This window comes from Podarcis bocagei, assembly GCF_964188305.1.
Source record: "Podarcis bocagei genome assembly, chromosome: 4".
Lineage (NCBI taxonomy): Eukaryota > Metazoa > Chordata > Lepidosauria > Squamata > Lacertidae > Podarcis > Podarcis bocagei.
In genome coordinates, this window is record NC_138128.1 from 89,377,172 (window position 1) to 89,396,737 (window position 19,566).

General features: G+C 43.3%; 1 protein-coding gene across 5 annotated transcripts in view; it reads right to left on the reverse strand.

The window, feature by feature from the left end:
* ZSWIM8 (zinc finger SWIM-type containing 8) overlaps positions 1-19,566 on the reverse strand; it is a 58,386-nt gene that overhangs the window by 6,220 nt on the left and 32,600 nt on the right. The window contains exons 11-24 of one of the 5 annotated variants that reach the window (XM_081191519.1): positions 19,396-19,527; positions 17,461-17,640; positions 16,754-16,937; positions 15,671-15,769; positions 15,278-15,402; positions 13,840-14,074; positions 13,297-13,449; positions 12,252-12,347; positions 9,484-9,706; positions 8,329-8,618; positions 5,927-6,150; positions 3,305-3,787; positions 2,475-2,673; positions 276-446 (exon numbers count right to left, since the gene is read on the reverse strand). In XM_081191519.1, the coding sequence (XP_081047645.1) occupies positions 276-446; positions 2,475-2,673; positions 3,305-3,787; positions 5,927-6,150; positions 8,329-8,618; positions 9,484-9,706; positions 12,252-12,347; positions 13,297-13,449; positions 13,840-14,074; positions 15,278-15,402; positions 15,671-15,769; positions 16,754-16,937; positions 17,461-17,640; positions 19,396-19,527 (2,794 nt within the window). Of the gene's footprint in view, positions 1-275; positions 450-2,474; positions 2,674-3,304; positions 3,788-5,926; positions 6,151-8,328; positions 8,619-9,483; positions 9,707-12,251; positions 12,348-13,296; positions 13,450-13,839; positions 14,075-15,277; positions 15,403-15,670; positions 15,770-16,753; positions 16,938-17,460; positions 17,641-19,395; positions 19,528-19,566 lie in introns of all 5 variants that reach the window. The other 4 variants (XM_081191518.1, XM_081191520.1, XM_081191522.1 and 1 more) reach the window with 4 other exon arrangements.

Consider the following 19,566-nt stretch of genomic DNA (forward strand, 5'->3'; position numbering starts at 1 on the left):
GATTGGCACACTTCTTCTCACTGTGATTCCATCCCCCAAACCCACTTACATTCGCCTCAAAAGATTCATGCACTGCAAGCTTCTGTGATCGGCTTGTAAGTCTTGTGGCTATGCATTCCAGCCTAAACCAAACAACAGTCTAAAACCACTTCATCACGTGAGAATTGGCACACCTTCCCAATTGACCTTGGTACAAGAGTCAATTTTCACATACAGTAGCCCTGTCCTGAATTGCAGGTGAGAGGGTTGCAAGAGCCACAATTAACTGTCCTTACCAACTCGGTAGGCAGAGTGGAGGTGATGCACGCCTTGATTGCCTGCAGGCTGGCTGTGTTGCTCATCCTCAGAAGGAAAGCCGCCTGTGACAAGGGAGCTGGGCTGAGAAGATAGACTCGTCAAGGAAGTCCCTTGAATCGCTGGGAATGTAGACCCTGCATGAACACTTCCTACTGGAGAAAACAAACAACAGTATAAAGGGGAGGGGGGGAATATTGGCATCAAACAGCTATAGCACTTCAGCCAACTACGTCCTGCCCCAAACTGTATCATATACCTGTGGGGGTAATATTAACTCTGGTAGTAACACGGTAGACAGAGGAAACATAAGCAAGTAGACCCAGAAGTACATGTCCTAGAAAATCTAAAGAAGGCTCACTTGTTTGCCTTCTCTGTGAGCAGGCTTTATAATGTAGTTCCCAAGAGCCAAATCTTATTACAGCATCGTTTCCCTTTGCAGACAATGGGAAGCCAGCAAGTAATGTATCAGGACAGTCTTTACATCAACAGTAGAATAATTGGGGAAGATGAAATAAGCGACACCAACTGTTTGGGGCCCTGGGACACAATTAGATTTTTATGGGAGTACTCTGCAGGCACTGATCCCTCTATTTCTCCCCACCCCACCAGACAGAAAACATGTGCACACTTGGACACACACGTAATGTCACTTTTCCAACGAGTCCTTCTAAGCAAAAGTTAGATCTGGCAGAACTGAAATAGATCGCCTTTAACTTGCATGATTTTACACAGGGCCCCTGAACAATCACTATCGAATTAAAGCTTATACTGGTAGACTACACAGTCAAAAATCTCAGAGCCAGTGCTTGCTAGTAACACAAAAACATTGATCCTCACGGATCTAGCATAGGTTAACGACAAATCACACAGGTGACCTATAATTTCAAGGTGGCTATGGAAAATTATGAGGGTCCATAAAGATCCATCCCTTAGATTCATATTTTTATGCCATGGCAGCTTTAGAAAGTACCACAAGTGATTTTTATAGTTCAGTCGAGGTGATTTGATGAAGGGAGGCCCCCCCCCCCTTAAAAAATTCTGTGATTTCAATAGGTTATTATTATTATTATTATTATTATTATTATTATTATTATTATTTACTGCATTCACCTTGGCTACACATTTGCCTTCCCTCCCTGGCACTCCATTCTCTTGCTCCTGACTCCTGTGATGCCTCACTTCTTCCCTGCAGGCTACTCACATTTTCTTCTGCCCAGTCTCTCAGACTAATGCCCTTTCCCTCCTACCCTCTCAGTCACTCTGCTTGCCAATCAGCTGCTGATCCAAGCCTTGGAAAATATAGAACTGAAAGAGAACCACTCTTCCAACTTCTTCCTACAACTCCATGCACTTTGAGGGGGGGGGAGCTAGCAGTCAGGGGACAGTAAGTGGGTGAAGGGGACACAGAGTCTACACCAAGAGACTTTCTTACAGGGGTCATTGCACCCACAGGCCAACCACCCCTTTCCTTAGATGTGCAATTTCATGACACAATCTTTGGAAACCTAGTAATAGCTATACCATGTTTGGTAGACCAACATCCCACCTGCTACAGACCACTGCAGGTCAATTTTAAGAAAGTCCTGCTTAAAGCTGTTTACTCCCAAGCCTGAGAAGTTTTAAGGATTATTCATGGAGGGCTCTTTCTCATTTGTAGCCTAAGGATTCTACCTAATAGTCACTGAAGTTTTCATAATTTCCTAAGAGGATAAAGCGATTGTGCTGGCAGTATGTTTTCATTTTAAAAATGGTATATATGGTTGTTGTTTTTTAAAGCATAAATGAAACCCTTAACAAATTTTAAAAATGTTGTATGCACCCAGAGATTGCATTGTAGAGGTGCAGAGACCAGTTGTCCTGCCCCCCCCCTTAAGAGTGCAAGGAAACCTAACAGAAAATGTCACTTGTGTTCATCTTGCCATCTTCCTTCCTCTCATGTTTCAGAACAATATGAAGGTTTATGACATCATGACTAGGGATTCTGTTGAGGCAGATTTCCTCTTGCACATAAATCAGACACCTACATGTCTCAGGGTTCACAGTAGCACAAAAAGCACCCCTATTCCTGTGTCACAGTAGGTGAGCTCCATAAGCCTCAGCAAAACTAGAACCACCATTCAGCTAGGATGCTAAAGGAGCCTATTTCCCGCAAGACACAGCAAGACTGAAATACTCACTTGCTACATTGGAAGACAGAGACAGCCCGGTCTCAGCATGGTATGGATGCACAGCAATCTGTGTCATGGATGGGACAGGCACTCCCGGGAAGGACACTGCTGTAGCTGCCAAAGACGGGGTAGTGACCGAGTATGGGTACTGTGCTCCAATGAACGCTGGGTGGACACCCTGCAAAGGAAGAGGACAGGGTAACCCTGCCTTGCGCCCAAAACACAAGGCAGGGTTTTTCAGGAGGGGCCTCCAAGCAACCCAACTATCTAGTACTGAGAACTCCATTTCCAACCCAACTCCTGAAAGCCTAGAACCCACACCATGCTCATTGGGCCCTTCTAAGCAAAGGAGGAGAACTGTGACGGGAGACAAAATAGCCACTATGCCTATCTTAGGCATTCTCCCCACCCCCATAAACTAGCATGAGAAAATGTGAGATTTATCAGTAAATACTAACAATTTGTAAATTAGTACAAATTTAATAATTCTGACACAAACAGGGAGAGCAACAATGAGATATATATCCACAAAAAATGCATCTTTATACAAAGATTCAGACTTTTGGTCCCTCTAACCCATTACTGCCCCTAACTAGAAGTGACTCTAAGGGCTTGGACAGGGGCTTTTTCCAGCTTCCATTTGCATGCACAGGGTCCCAAGTTTCGTCCTTGGCACATCCTAGTGCTGTGCTTTCACCCTTTTCGTTATGGTCCCACACTGAAACCAGCAAAACTAAATAATCCGGCTTGCCATCCTTCTATTCACCTAAGCCACAACGCTAGGGAGGACAGAAAAAGATGTTCCCCCCGAGATGCTTACCCTACAAAAGATAACTTACTTGGGGATAAGCTGAGCCAGGAACAGGAAAGACCGCCGGGCGTGGCATGTGCTGGATAGGGTGCCCGATATACTGAGGATTGCAAGGGATGTGGGTCTGGAGTGTTGTATAAGGGTGCAGACCCTGGGTGTGCGCATGTGCCATTGCTGGCCCTGCCATGGTGTGCTGCTGGTAGATTGTCGACCCCACCGAAATTACGGGCACCACCGTTGCTGCTGCTGTCACCGCAGCCGCGACAGTCACTGTGGTGGGTTCTGACGTCACTCTGGTATCTGCCAGTCCACGCACCGCTTCGCAGGATGCCCGGGCTCCACTTGCACTGCAGCCTGTGGCTCCCTCTCTCTGAGCAAGAGTTCCACCAACAGTTTGTTCATACAACCAGTACCACTGGTGAGCAACTTCAAACAGGACTTCAGGGTAAACACCACCTCCTTTGGCTGCCTCCTCTACTGCCAAGCATGCCTTCTCCAGCATTAGATTATCCTGTAATATTAGGAAAGGTACTGCTGATTTAAGGTGTTTACAATTAAAGTGTAATTGCAATCAAGCTAATAGCTCTGAACCAAACAGTCAACCTTATAGAATTCTACCTAAAGAGCTTGGTAAAATAAAATAAAGACTCTGCCTGGGACAAAAACGGCATTAAGACAGGCGTCAGCCAACCCTGTCTGGAAAGAGCATTCCACAAGTGTGATGCCACATCACAGGGCTTTTTCGGCTGTGGCTCCGATCTGGTGGAACACTCTGTCACAAGAGACTAGGGCCCTGCGGGACTTGACATCTTTTCGCAGGGCCTGCAAGACAGAGCTGTTCCACCAGGCCTTTGGCCAGGGCACAGCCTGACTCCCTCCTGCGGCAATCTTCGCGGAGCTCTGGCCCAATGGTTGCCATTGGCCTGAGTTCAATTAATTTTATAATGAATGATTTTAGAGTGTTGTGCTGTACTGTTTTATTGTTGTTAACCGCCCTGAGCCCGGCTTCGGCTGGGGAGGGCGGGATATAAATAAAAAATTATTTTATTAATATTAATTATTATTATTATTATTATCAAGAAGGGTCCCTCTTTGATAGCCACCCACATCTCTCCAGATGGCATCTGCAGGAGCATGGGTGTCTGCAGGGAGGAGTCATATTTCTTGGATCTCCAGCTTTTATTTAAAAACAAAACCCTCCAGCACTTGCAGATCCCAAGTTATAAGGCAGAATGTGCATGAACTCTCCTGTGGGAAACTAACTTGCTCCTGCCTTTCAGTGTTTTTAGCCAATGAAAGCAATGAGTGTCACAGCTGTCTGATATTTAAGAAAGCAGACCTAACCAAGCAGACAAATAGAAGGGTAGAATGACATGTCCCATATATGTCTATATAGAAAGATCTGGTTCCTTTTTAAGTCTTTCCTGCTGGCCTTCAGGTATCTGGGATTTCACTGTAACTGTGAGTTGGTAAAAGGTAAACAGGAGCAAAAAATAACAGCAAAGATGGAGGTTCATTTTTTTTATCTCTAATCTTATTTCAAAGAAACAAAAAACCCCAAAAAACAGTGATTTCACCCCTGAGTTTGTAAACATTTTTTTTTAAAAAAAATCCCTGCCGGTGTCTATGCAGATAAAATCTATCATTATTATACCCACGTGGCTAAGAGTGTGTTATTTATTTATTTGATTTAGTACAAAACATCACTAGATGGCTGACATACCAGCCCTGCAAGGTAACCCAATTATACCCATCTTGTTGGCATGTGAGTGTGTGAATGACAACCTTAAAGTGTAACCTAGTGTTTTATCCTAGAATGGGGATTTTTTTTTGGGGGGGGGAATGTGGTGTGTGAAGTTGATTGTGGAAGCAGTGCAATTAATGGCTGAAGTGGGTGCAGAGAGCCAATTGAAAGGACTGAGGTTTTTAGGTGTGAGTGGCAGTGGCAGTGTATGTCATCTGGGTGCCAAGTCAATAAGTCAATGAACAGCATGAAAAGCAACAGAGGGGTAAGACCTGTTCTGCTAATTTCTAAGAGGCCAGGTCTCTCCAGGTCTCATCACCATTCAGTCAGCAGACATACCAGAAATGGAAAACTAGCTCCCTGGTGCTAGTTATTTATATATGTATATCAATGTATTAGGAATATGCACTTTTCACCCTCCCCGAGAAAAATCCCTGCAGATGCCTATGCACAGGAGGCTGTTACAATAGCTAGGTGCATATGGCTGCATTATAAAGCAGAAAGACCTATATTGAAGTGTAAGGTCCATATTTCATTAACGGACAAATTCTAATACAGAAAATATTGGATGAGTGTATGGAGAAAATATAAGGGCACCCATATAAAAAATGTAGTGGATCAAAATAAATTTATTTTACTTTGGAATACCACAAAATAACTTATAGTAGTGGAAGTTATTTAAGTTGTTCCTTTGGAGCTTTTGGAGATAAATTCCTGACTTTAAAAATCTAAAACATTTATCTCTCTAGCATTTTGGGGGTCCAGTTTTTTTATATAATTTTTTTAAAGACCTCAGACAAAGCTAAATGCAAACACTAAAAGACTGCAACACTAAATGCAAAAAAGAAGGAACAGACAAACCCAATTGCACCTGACAGCATCAACAGAGACCTCTGAACTGCTCACCTGCTCCTTGCACTGGACCAAGGCTCTCTGGATCTCGTTTGGGTTCAAGGCGTGGGCGTGTGGCAAGCAGCTCAATGCCAGCTCAGCGGCTGCTCGCACCATGTTGGAATCCCTAGCTCTGGAAGCCCTGTCAGCCAGGGACGCTACCTCCGGAGGGGTCAGGTGCCCATCCCAGCACTCCACCAGGATGTTCAAGGCTGCACTGCCAATCTCCATGGCTTGCCCTAGAAACCAGAGAAAAGAGGATGCACAACAAAGTATTCAGGTGCCTACAAGACTCAATACACGCATTTTGGCATAGGCTTTCATGGATGAGAGTGCAATATCCTGAATTGGCAGGTACACACATGGAGGTGGGGGTTGTAAGCACTACGGCTAGAGAGAAATGCAATGCCATAAACGCAGGCTGCAACAAATAAATTAAAGCTTAGATGTATATTAAGGTCACTACAGCAAGCACTCAAAAAGCAGTGCTGGTAATATAAATATCCTGGCACTGGTAAGCTAACCAAAAGAGACCCTTTCAGCAATAAACTCCTTATATAAAGGAGCCTCAATAGTCTGTAGGTGACTTCTGTTCTCCAGTTGTCAGAAGTCTGCCTCTGCAAAAAGAAAAACCCATTTGCAGTAGTGCAAGTGGTTCTACCTGAGCTCCCTTCTATGTTAGTTTTTCCCATCTATGATGCTTACCTTTATGCTACTAGTGGAAAAGCAAGCACTCTGCTAGATTTGAGTTTTGTAAGCTCTGTAAACAGAGTGAAACACAGATCTTAACACTATTAATAGGGGCAAATATTTATTTATGATGTGCAAAGTAAGTTACAATCTTTACCTTGTTTGCCTTTGCAGCTTCCCAGGTTCCCAACTTCATCAAATTTCCAAGTTTGCAACTGGGAAACTGAAAATGCGACTTGCCCAGACCATTGCTGGGATCTGAACTCAAAGGTCTCCCAAGTACTCAGCCAAACATCTGTCTACTGAACCGTGGACTCTGAATGTGGTGCCCCATAGGTGCAATGGCACCAGTGATCACCTCTCCAAACACCCATGAAAGCTTTTCCCCCACTGCTCCCCTTCACCAGGAGTTGTCTTTTTCCTCCTGTTTGCAGTGATCTGAAGAGATCTGAGAGAGGAAGTGGGTGAAGCATTGCTCCTTTCTACTTCCTCTTACAAATTCTCTTGCTCGCGAGGCTGATCTTGCCACCCAAGCAAAAAGCAGAGCAACACTGGAGGGAAGACAGGAAAGCATTTTGAAAGGAAAAAGGAAACGACAAGATACTGGGCTGCTTCCCAGAGGCCACAGCAGACATTTTGTGACTGGCAAAGCTCTCCATGTCAGCAATTTTGTGGTGGCACCTACCACCATTTGTGGAAACTCCATATGTATCTCTGGGCACAGAAAGGTTGGAAGCTCCTGTGCTGTACCATCAAGGCTTCTAAACTCATATTTCATTCTTACCTAGTTAAAGCCACATATGGACTTCTCTTGAGTGCTTATAACAAGTACAAAGATTGTAAGCTATTTTACACTTGGACACACTAGGGATCATGCTCCTATGTACAAAGACCCCCTTTCGAAATGCCGACAAGGGGAACAAAAGCAGGGAAGAGGAAGGGTGAAGGCAACACAATATAGTGATGTAACAGAAACCCGTATCCTTGTGAGATTAAGCACTTTCTATATATATAAAAAAGTCAAGACAAAGTTAAACCTAAAAGAAAGTTGATGCATCCAAATTCAGAAAAGCCAGAATTAAATTGCCTTTTACTCCTGAGTTTCTTGGGATGGCTCTGGGCAAGCTGCATGTCTCTCCCTGGCTAATTAACCCCACAGCAGATAAAATAATACATTTATATATAAAATCTACGAGTTTTGTAGTAGCGCTTGGAAACTTCCTTTCATGTTAGTGTCAAAAAGCAAAGGACACCGAAGACATTTGCTAAAGGGCTACAGATGCAACTCTTTTGAACAGAAGGTGGAGAACCTCCAGCTCACTGGCCAAATTAGGTCTCGCATATAGATCCCAATTTGCCCCACAAGGCCATTTCCCCCAAAAACCCATGTTCACCTGCACCACACCTGACAGCATCAGTGATGTCAGTTGTGGGGAAGTTAGAGACACAACTGCAAACTGACTGGCTTAAAGTGCAGTCCTCATTGTTCCTTGGCAAGCAAGGCTTGGTGTCCATCAACACCAATCAACTGTGGCAACCTGATCCCTTCTGGCGCCATGATTCTATGGTCAAGCATTACCCAGAGGCTTCCCAATCTGTAAACTCGGCTATACAGACTGTGCTAGCAAATTTAGCCATGAGTTCTTAAAAGGTAGTAGCTAAGTAAGGTCACCCTCTGGGGAAGGATTCCTAAAAACCAAACCTGGTTGGAGCACCCTGGTTCCTACCTGTAATCCAAGAGACGTGGGAGGAATAGGTTCGAGACAGCCAGTTGGGAGAGACAAAGTTGTGCAACCCCAGTGCATAGAGACCAATCTCGAAGGCGCAGAGGTGGAGGTTGCGATGAGGACCCTGGTGGCCGCCACTAGAGGATGGGTGGGTGAAAATGGAAGTACTGCTGTTTCCACCCGCCTTGATGAGAACTGTCTTGGCCAGCTCAAAATAGAAATGTGCAGCTGCTTCCGAGGGCTGATTTGGGACATGAGGAGCATGGCTCTCTGGACGCCTGCCCTTATACCTGAAAGGAACAAAGTGAAATATGTATGAAGTGAACTTAAGACTAAACCTGCACACCCACCATAGAAAGGAAGCTCAGATAAGGCATCATATTGTGGGTTTTCCAAAAGATAAAATGTTCAGGCTTTGCAGACTCTCCAGAGAAGAAACTCTGCAAGAACTGGGCCGCTACTGAGAATACTTCACTATTTGCTCTTGTCATATGACCCCAGTCATCAAAGGAGCACTCGTTTAATTTATAATTTCAAAATGAGTGTGGCCAAAAAAGTAATAGTAAGTTCACTTGCTGAATTTCCAGGTCTAATTCTGCCTGGCTCTCCCATTGAAACTCCCAACTTATTATTATATTACCCTTCATCCAAAGATCACAGGGCAGTTCAGAACATAAAAATACAAAATGAGAGCACAAAATATATAATAAAACAAAAAATGAAATGAAAACAGTAACCCCCCATCCCTCAAACACATTTAAAAGGCCATAGAATGTTAATCAGCCAAACGCCAGGTTGAAGAGGAATGTTTTCACCAGGAACCTAAGGACAGATAACAAAGGCCCCAGGTGAGCCTCCCTGGAGATCCCATCTCCCTTCATCCACCCCAAGAAAATATTGGAGGGGACCAAACCTCCCAAAGTTGGTGGGCATTGCTGCCCCCCAAAAAACTTTTTTATTCACCTTGGTCCCCCTGCACACAAAGATTATGATTGCAGGGTCTGGGTGAAAAGCCTCCTTGTGATATATTTCTAATGAAGATAGCCTTTTATTTTATTTTATTAAATATACTGCCCTTCATCCAACAATCTCATCCTTGGGAGGTCCAAATACTGAAAAGATGCACAACTTTGGAAAACAGACAGCAGCTCTTACCTGCCGACCTCTACCGTCTTTGCACGTGCTCCTCCACTAGCTCTCCTGCTTCCACTGGAGGAGGACGAGCCCAGGGAGTCGCTGGAAGAGCTACTGATGCTATCGCTGTCCTGCCCTCTGCCCCAGGAAGTGGCTGCCCATCCTCCCCGCAGAGGCCGCCTGCTGAGGGTTGGAGAACTGTCCGAGGTGGTTTCTGGAGCACTGCTGTCAATGCTGGCCATTCCTGCAACGCCACAGTCAAAGGGCACAGCAGCAGGTGAGAAGGTCGGCAGCATACGAAACCAGAGTTTTACAACAGGGAACGTTCTTCTCCCCCCCACCCCACCCCAAAAAACAAGCTGAAACATTTCAAGTAAGTCAGAACCTAGAGATGTAAGCTGACCAGAAAAGCTAGAGAGCTGATATACCAAAATCTCAGACTAATTCAAACTCATATGAGCCATGAACCTACTAGGTGAGGGATACTATCTTACTTTGCAGGTGTGTTGGGGATTACTGAAAATGTGGTGGAAGTGAGTATCTTTTCAGTGAGCCAGAACAAATCTTTAAAGCTTAAACAGCCTGGGTCATGTTAAGAACTGTTCTCTCCCTTTTGTCAGCTGAGATAATCTTCAGAGGCCCTTCGCCATCCCACCTTCAGAAATTAGGCAGGTGCCTATGTTGAGAGAGGACTCTTTTTTTAAGTTGTACTTGGGCTCTGCAACTCTCCCTAAACACTCATTCACCTTTAGGCAAGAGGTGAAGACTGACTTATTCTCATAGGCCTTGAACAGTATTTAGGTTCTTTTTACTGGTTTTAGTTTGTTCTTGGTTTGCTGCCCGCTTGCTATTATATCTTTTGTAATTTCTACTGTTATTTGTTTTTGATATCCACCGTTTTTATATGGGTTTGCTTTCAAGCTGCCGTGGGGACACGTTACTTAAATCCACTTAATATTTAAATCTCCTAATATTTAAAAATCTGTAAGAAGAATACACAAAAGCAACACTAAAACTATGAAGCAGTATAATTAAAAAAACAGTAAAGCAGCATGTTGGGTCAGGAAAAGCATGGATAAAAAGAAATGTCTTCACAAGGTGTCTGAAACAACTAACGGATGATGCTTCATGTATGGCTGAGGGAAGGGAATTCCACAGTGAGGAGGCAATAGCAGAAAATGCCCATTTTCAGGCCACAAGTAAAATTTCCTCAGATTATCTAAGTGAACTTATAGCAGCATGCTGAATTGGTCCTGCTTCACTCTGCCCTTCCTTGAATTTGGAGCAACAGATCATTGCCTTGGCTTATTGCAATATACCAGGGATGTCCGATCTACTGGTCGATCCCTTGCCCTCCATTGTTGGAGAACAGAAGATGGAGTTTACAAACCGAGGCTATTTTTCCCTCTGCAATCCTTCTTTGACCCCAAAATAATGTAAAAACATTTCGCACCCCCTCCCAAGGCTAAGCAAATTATGCCTCCCGAACCCCCTAAAATGGGGCTTTTCCCCTCCCCAATAAAAAGCTTTGACCTGAACCCCAATAAAACGGGGGTAGATCACTGCCAGTTTTTAATTCTGTGAGTAGACCGCAGTCTTTTGGAAGCTGGCCACCCCTGCAATATATGAAGCGACACTCATAGTTTATTCCTCCCAAACAAACCATGATCAGTAAGAGAAGAACAAACTTTGGCTTGTCATCATGGTTTGTTTAGAGAGAAACAAACCAAAAGTGCTGGTTTACAGTCAAAGTAAGCCATTGTTTATGCGTTGGCTGAATGATGCAAACATCTGTCAAATCCAGCATTACGTTTCAAGCAGCGGTCAGCCAGATGCCTCTGGTCACAAGGAGGAAATAAAAAGCAACAGGCATCTGCTGCTTTATTCTCACCAAAAAGTGAGGTGTTCAGGTGGGGGAGTAGGGCTTAACAAAGCCTATGTAGTTAAATGGAATCTTCTCTTTCAAAAGCGAGTCTATGCCTGAATACCATTTGTACTGTGTGCAGTTCTGGGTGCCACATTTTAAGAAGAGTCTAGGCAAACTGCAACTGGTGCAGGGGAAGGCAGCAAGAATGGTGAGCAGCATGGAAAACAGGTTCTATGAGGAAAGGTTGAAAAACTGGGTGCGCTTAGCCTGGCGAAGAGACGCCTGAGTGGGGACCATGATAGCACTCTCCAAATACACAGGAGAGGGCTATGACTAGATCTACTGGACTTAAGCGAGAGGAAGGTAGATGATGAAAAACTTCTTGATAGTTCAAGCAGTTCAAGAACAGAACCAGTTGCTGGGAAGGGGGTGGGAGAGAGCTATAATTCCCTGAGAGTCTTTAAGCAAAGGCGAGGATGCTCTAGCTCAGGATTTACGGTATCGAGGAGAGAGTTGGCCTAAAGGGCCACTTTCAACTCTTATGTTCAGGTATATCCTGCCTCTGAATCTGCAGTTTCCATTTAAACATCGTGTCTAATATTCTTAGGGAAAGTCTCTCACAAAGGCTTTGTTTAACCCCCTCTTAAAAGCTATCTAAACCAGAGGGCATCTTTTAGCTCTATTCTGCATTATATAATGTATACTTGATTTTGGCAGTCCTAAACTTACTTAAAATCATCTTCAAGGAATATGCCCAAGTTCTAGTGTTGAAAGAAGTCTACCTTCCACTTCCAGCCACTCATCATTTTATAAAACACTGTCACATCCCAACTACTTCCCCATCCCACCTAAAAGACCGCCAACTTGTATCCTTTCTACATAGTAAAGAGTAGTAATGTGGTTGCCTCTAACTTTCAGTTACCTATTTTTGTTTTGATGGGGTGACCAGAACTGTACACAGTATTCTGTATGTAGCCATGCCACATATTTATACTGGCATTATGCTTGCTGTCCTTCACTGTTGGGAGGGGAGAAAAAAAAAGAGAGAGAGAAGCTAAATGTTTTCTGTTTCTACAGCGTAAGTCAAGATAAAAAGAAATGTCGTCCTCTCGGTAGGAAAAATATGATTTGACAGATCTGGAAGATGTGGTTAGTGCATGCCAATAGCATCTTGAAAAAAATTAACTTCTTAGGTTAAATATTTTAAAAAAATTGTTTTAAAAGAATTTAACAATGGGAGAATCCACTATTTTCCACCCAATTAAAAAGAAAGAAAATAGCTTAATTATGAGTCCTGTCCACCACTGTATACACACACCACTAATTACTTTGCAAATGTAACAGTCTTAATCCAAGCCTGCACAACTTGCAACCCAGCAAGCCAAATGCGGCCTTACATAGTGACCCACTGGGGGCTCATTAAAACTCACTTGGGAGTACAATAAGCACTTGATATACTATGATACAAGTATGGAAGCCAGGTCACAAATTATACAGGCACATCTTCTTCTATATTAATTCAAAGTGGAGGAACTGAACCAGAGAGCTAAAAGAATAACGATAAACCTGAAACAGAATCTAAGCATTTATTTGTTTGATTACCTCCTTTAAACAATCTGAACTGCTTTAGGTAAGCCTAGTAACCATTAAAAGCTGGTTAGAAACCCCAGCCCATGAAGCTATGGGGTAACTAATGAGAGGGCTAGGCCAACTTCACTTTGGCAGCAGTGAATTCCTCACTGAGTGTGCTGATCCACCAGGGAAGATTTGTGCTTCGGTAAGAAATACTGGAGGTGACAGTAGATTAAGATATTAACAGACAAGCAGACAGGCAAGTCATATTAATTCAATTCAAAATGAATGTGCAACAAAGAGCAAACAATTTAACATGCATGAAAGTGATTCCAGAAATGTAAAACATGCAGAATGAGACAGCAGAAAGTTATGTGCCCCCTGCTCAAAGTTACCTGTGTGCTTCTTTTTTTGTCTGACTGGGGAACCCCAGCACCTCCCATTGTAGCCACCTCTATTTCCAAGGGCTAGTCGGCTAGGAACTTTCCCTTCTTGCTTTAAGACACTGGGTTCCATTGGTGGGTCACAAGGAGATCTCTGAGGGTTATCTGGGAAAACACAAGAAGTGGCAAGTTAAAACAGCAGCAACAGGAAGAGGAGGATTTCAAAGGCAGGTGTAACTTTGGCAGACAGGAGACAGTAGTGGATAATCACAGGCTTTAGTACTGTTGCCCTCTCTTTCCCACATGGAAAAGAAAAACAGAAATTGTGAGCGCACACTGCAATTAGAATCGGATTCCGTGAAGGCAAGGAAGATGTCATTCATTTTTTATTCTGCATCACACTTGCATAATAGCAGAAGAACTTGACAACCTATGAGACTAGAACAAATATACAGGCAAATGAAAAAAAAAATCTGACAGCAACCCATTTCTTTCGTTTCTCCTTCCACTGGTAATTAGAAGACAGCTGTGATCCTGTGGAACAGTAAGTCATACCTTGGGAGCTCTTTTCCAAAAAGGGTTCCGAAGTGTTGCTCTGGACAGCAGTGGTTACCCCTGCTTGTTGCGTAACGGGTGTTCCTGGGAGGTGCTGAATGGGCGCAGCTGATTGGGTAGCATGTTTGGAAGGAGATTTCTGATTGGCTACTGTGGGCTTGCTGGACGAGTAGAATGAACTTAGAGTCTGAGGCTTGTGTGTTTGGCTCTCCCTGTCCAACAGCTTATCCAAGATCTTTAAACAGAGAGTGGAACAACATGAAAGTTAGCATCTAAACAAAGGAAATGTCAGGAGAGTGGGAATGGGGAATTAGATATGAACAGGGGAGTTCTCCGAAGACTGCAGAGGGGGGAATTAAGTTTATTACAATCAAGAGAAGCAGAAAGAAGCAAGAAGAAAGATCCTTTCGGCAGGAAGAAGACGGAAGCGGTTTGCCATACTGCTGAATAGCTCAACCTCTTTTGTTTATGAATTTTGCAAACATATTCATACCCACTACCAGGAATAAACATCTAAAAATCAGGAATAAACATCTAAAATCCTTTTAGGAAATCAGTTTGATCCACTATCTTCAGGTGCCATTGAGAAACAACTACGATTGACACAGGACCCAGCATAGATATGGCCTCTTGGGAGAAATTGTGGAAAATAACAATAAACTTCTCAGCATGCTATACTCTTAAAAGAGAACCTACAAAAGATGATATATAGGTGGTACCTCACCCCTAGTAAACTTGTAAAAATGTATTAAAAGGGAACCAATTTATGTTGGAAATGTGAGGCGATTGAAAGGACATTTATACACATGTGGTGGGGTTGCACGAAAGCCAAAAAGTATTGGGAGATGATATACTCAGAATTAAAAAAGATGTTAAGGGTCTCATTTCCCAAGAAACCAGAGATGTTCTTATTGAGTATAGTAAAGGGGGAAATACCCAAGAAAGTACATATCTTTTCCTCTACGCAATAACAGTGGCCAAAATAATTTATGCCCAAAGGTGGAAGAACAAAAATAGTCCCCCCAAAATAGACTGGCAGAATAAGCTAATAGAATACGTGGAGACAGCAATGCTGACTGCCAAGGTAAGAAATCAAGGTGAGTCGAACAGTGGGAATACTTTGGCAAGTATTTAAAGAAATATAACAATCAGATAAGCTTCCAAGTGGGGTTAGATATATGAGCAGCAGTTAAAATAAGTAGAAGAAGGGTGGTAATAAAGAAGATGAAGCTTAAAAAGGACCAAATAAGACCCCACGGAAGTCAAAGAGTAAGATAAACAATGGCAATTGTATAACTGATGTATTAAGATATGTAAAATGCATAAATAAAATTTATGCAGAGAGAGAGAAACTACTACATTGTATGATGAAAAAAATGCACTATGCTCAGATACCATTAAACAGCCTAAGGTCTGAGTATCTCCAAATGGGACATACTTTTTTTAGCTTAGATTGGTCATCCTTGTAAGTGATCATCAGGGCTAGAGCGAGATCTCCCTTCTCCCTTCGGGTGCCTTCACACAACAGAGGGTGCTCTGCTTCACTCACTGTCGTCTTCATGCCTGGAAGGCAGAGTACAGAATTCAAACATTTATCCTGCTTGTTTTATATAATCTCTCCATTTATTTAAGTTAAGTAATAAACCATCAATTATGCTTCCCCATAGCAACATCTGTTCCCTGTGAGGCATCAGGCTTCTCCTTATTACCATTACATATTAAGCTAAGAAGAAAAATTAAGTTCTAGGTGACTTGGCAGGATGACCAAAGCTACATCTCTTCATCAGTGAGAGATGAGACCTGGCATAAGAAAGAGAAGCTAAGCACTCACCAAGAGCAGCGACAGCTGCCTCAAAACCTAGCTCCTCATCTCCAGGCATTTCATTATTCCAATTACGGCTTGGAGGTCTGGATCCTGTAGGAGAAACCACTGGGGAAAAGAAAGATGGCAAATCAATAGCCAGCTCTATCATGCAAGGATTGCCTAGACTGGTAAAAATTTCACAGACTTATGAAGATAATAGTCTAAAGCATTGCTTTCTAATGTAAACTAACCTCTATCAAGACCTAGATCTTGGGATTTTGCTCAATTCTATTCTATAAAATAAATCTGTTTATTAAATTAACACAACCAAGCATTCTTAAAAGGCCACAAAAGCATCAGACACCTAATCTGCTGGCATCCATTTGTCTTGGGAGACAATGAAGGAGTTCACCTACACCTAATCACAGGTTTGATATTTGTGAAGACTAGAAAGGAAAAGGTGGGTGGGGGGAGTTACAAAGTAGAATGAATTAATTTGGCAAGGCTGCTAGTATAGTAAAGCTGGAAACAGGACTGCAGTCACCACAAGGAAGTGTTTATGTCCTTAAAATTCCATCCTGAAAACTACGGAATTTGTTCTTGGATCCGGTGGTTTACCTGGGCAAAACCTGCAGCAGAAGTTCAGTACTGACTGAAACTGGCCATGTTTTGAGAATATGGACATAGTCCCTGAACTTGCTATGTAACTGCAGGGTTCAAGGAAGCTTCCGGACATTGGATGGGGCAGGACAGCTATGTAGTCCATGAGATTAATCAAGAGCTCAGCTCAGGTAAGCTCTACAGCCCAACTGAAGGTTCCATTTATATGTGTCTGTTGTAAAAGGTCCAGCCCTTGCAACTGAGTTAAGTGCTTCCAGAGCTCTCATGCATGAGAGTTTGGGCAGTACTGGAGATCCACATTCATTATGTGCAGGATGATCTCACACATACAAGGGCTAAGTGGCTTCTATAAAGGCATGGGACTATGGAGTTTGTTCTGTAGAAGTCTGTCCCCAAGATTTAGGAAGAGAAGCAATTCATCATACACCCTTTCCCAAAGATTTGGCATGTACAGATTCCTCTTCTTTAGACAAATCTGAAGGGCTTTACCTGGCGTGCATAAGACATCAAATATGAAGCTGGCCAGCATAAGAGGCAAGACAGGGCGGTAATCACACAGGGTTCCTTCCCTCAGCTCTTCAGCTCTTCCCCGAATAGTGTTCATCTCATTAGAGCCAAGTGGAATTTTCTTCAACAAGGCCACAATTTCAGACTCCTGATATGCCAGCTTCACCTGTGTGTGACACAAAAGCCAGAAATAAAACAAATCCACAGGGCCTCTCTACAGCAGCAGCAGAAGAAGAAGAGTTTGGATTTGATATCCCGCCTTTCACTCCCTTTAAGGAGTCTCAAAGCGGCTAACATTCTCCTTTCCCTTCCTCCCCCACAACAAACACTCTGTGAGGTGAGTGGGGCTGAGAGACTTCAAAGAAGTGTGACTGGCCCAAGGTCACCCAGCAGCTGCATGTGGAGGAGTGGAGACGCGAACCTGGTTCCCCAGATTACGTGTCTATTGCTCTTAACCACTACACCACACTGGCTCTTAACCACTACACCACACAGAGACACTGGATAAAAAAAGTAACACAAAAGTGCTTTAAATGATGCACAAAAAACATCACTGAGCCTCCATTTTCTCAGATCAAGCAACAGTGGCTAAGAGTTAAAGGCTGCCTCTTACCCACGGGCTACCAGGAAACTCCCTGACCTTGGTTTTCTGTAACGTCACATCAAAGTCCATCTAAGCACACACTTACCTCCAAAGCCTTGGTAGAAGCTGGCGGCCTCTGCAGCTCCAGAGCAAACATGCCAATCTGGAAGGCTAGATTGTGGTATTCCTGCCGTTCACTCAGCACAGTCAGCAGGAAAGCAGCTTTGGATAAGGTGTTTGTTGCCATCCATGTCTGTTTGCTGGTGGATACCTTGTTTTTCTTTCCCTGTGGGATAAACAGTTTAAACATAGGGAAACTGACAGACTAAGTTAGTTTCACTTTAAGTCCCACCTGAGTTTATGTGGAAAGTTAAGCATCATGACTTAAATGCTAACCCAGAAGCTTCATGGAAGAATCTGGTGGTGAGATAGCCCAAGAAAGTTCTGCATTCCAATGCAGTGAAGGGTGCTATCCGTTACATTTCCTAGTGCTACCATTTTAATTTTGTTGTAGCTCACATTGTACCATACCTTATACAGCATAAATTGTCATCTAGTACTATCTAGTTGCTTTGCAGAAGCCCTACTAATTCCGCCTCAGCTAGATTGTTTGCTTATACAGTGGTACCTTGGTTTACAAACTTAATCCGTTCCAGAAATCTGTTCTTAAACCAAAGCGTTCTTCAACCAAGGCATGCTTTCCCATAGCAGCAGGGGACTCAATTTACAAATGGAACACACTCAACAGGAAGCAAAACATGTTCTTATTCCAAGGCAAAGTTTACAAACCAAAACACATACTTCTAGATTTGCAGCATTCTTAAACAAAGTTGTTCATAAACTAAGCTTTTCTTAAACCAAGGTACCACTGTACAGCTCTTTAATAGCCTTTTCCTGAATAAACTGGGGGGCGGGGGTTAACAGACCTGTAATTTTGTGACTCAATTAATAAAAAGATCTGCACTACACTGTGCTGTTGAACTTTTCACACCGAATTAAGAAGGCTGATTTTAATGAAAAGTTGCATATTTTTAATTAGGAGATTAGTAATTTCACGGTTAAGAACCCAACCTAGTGACTTGCTAATTGGTAATTTGTCAGATGGCCCTAGAAATGTATCTGGTCTCCTCGATTTCACAGGACATCTCCATTAAAAAAGCAGCTGAGGCATGAGTATGCATCCAATAGTTCCCACAATCAAAACGGATGCGGCTGATGAATTCATTCAGCTTTTCTGCAAGAGTTCATCTGCATAGAACAACAATTCCACTGTGTGAAGCATTAAAATTATGACTACTTGGTATATCTTGTGATTAGATACAAATGGGACTGGTTACAGAATTCGGGATCCTGAGAATTCAACACACTCTTTAATTAAAGGTAAAGGTAAAGGGACCCCTGACCATTAGGTCCAGTCATGACCGACTCTGGGGTTGGGACGCTCATCTCGCTTTACTGGCCGAGGAAGCCGGCGTGCAGCTTCCGGGTCATGTGGCCAGCATGACTAAGTCGCTTCTGGTGAACCAGAGCAGCGCACGGAAACGCCGTTTACCTTCCCGCCAGAACGGTACCTATTTATCTACTTGCACTTTGACGTACTTTAGAACTGCTAGTTGGCAGGAGCAGGGACCGAGCAACGGGAGCTCACCCCGTTGCGGGGATTCGAACCACCAACCTTCTGATCGGCAAGTCCTAGGCTCTGTGGTTTAACCCACAGCGCCACCCATGTCCCCTACACTCTTTAATTAACATGGTTCTAGTCATTATGCAGATAATGAAATCTCTATCATCAAAGAAAAATTCAGCAAGAGTGTACCTTAGGCAAACTATGTCAGTTTATATGAACTGAGTTACTTTTACAGATTTTTTTTTTTTAAGAGCTGAGCAAAGAGGTCAAAGAAAATTGCCTTTGACTCTGGGCAATATTACATACAGTATTTGTCCACAGCAAAGCATAGCTCTGAAAGAGAAACCACTTCTGACCTGCTGTTATACTACACTTCCCCCTTCCATTCAAACAGTCCCCATAGCAGCTCTGTACCTTGGTTGGGGGCTGTTCCACTTTGAGATCAGGAGGGTTGGCCAACAAGTCCTTGGCAAGCTCAACTGTGAGGCGACAGGCTTCATTGCTGTAACCATGTGCATAGAGAGCCTCCGCACAAGCAAACAGGATCTGTAAATGAAGGGTTGCAAACAGAACAGACCCAGTCCT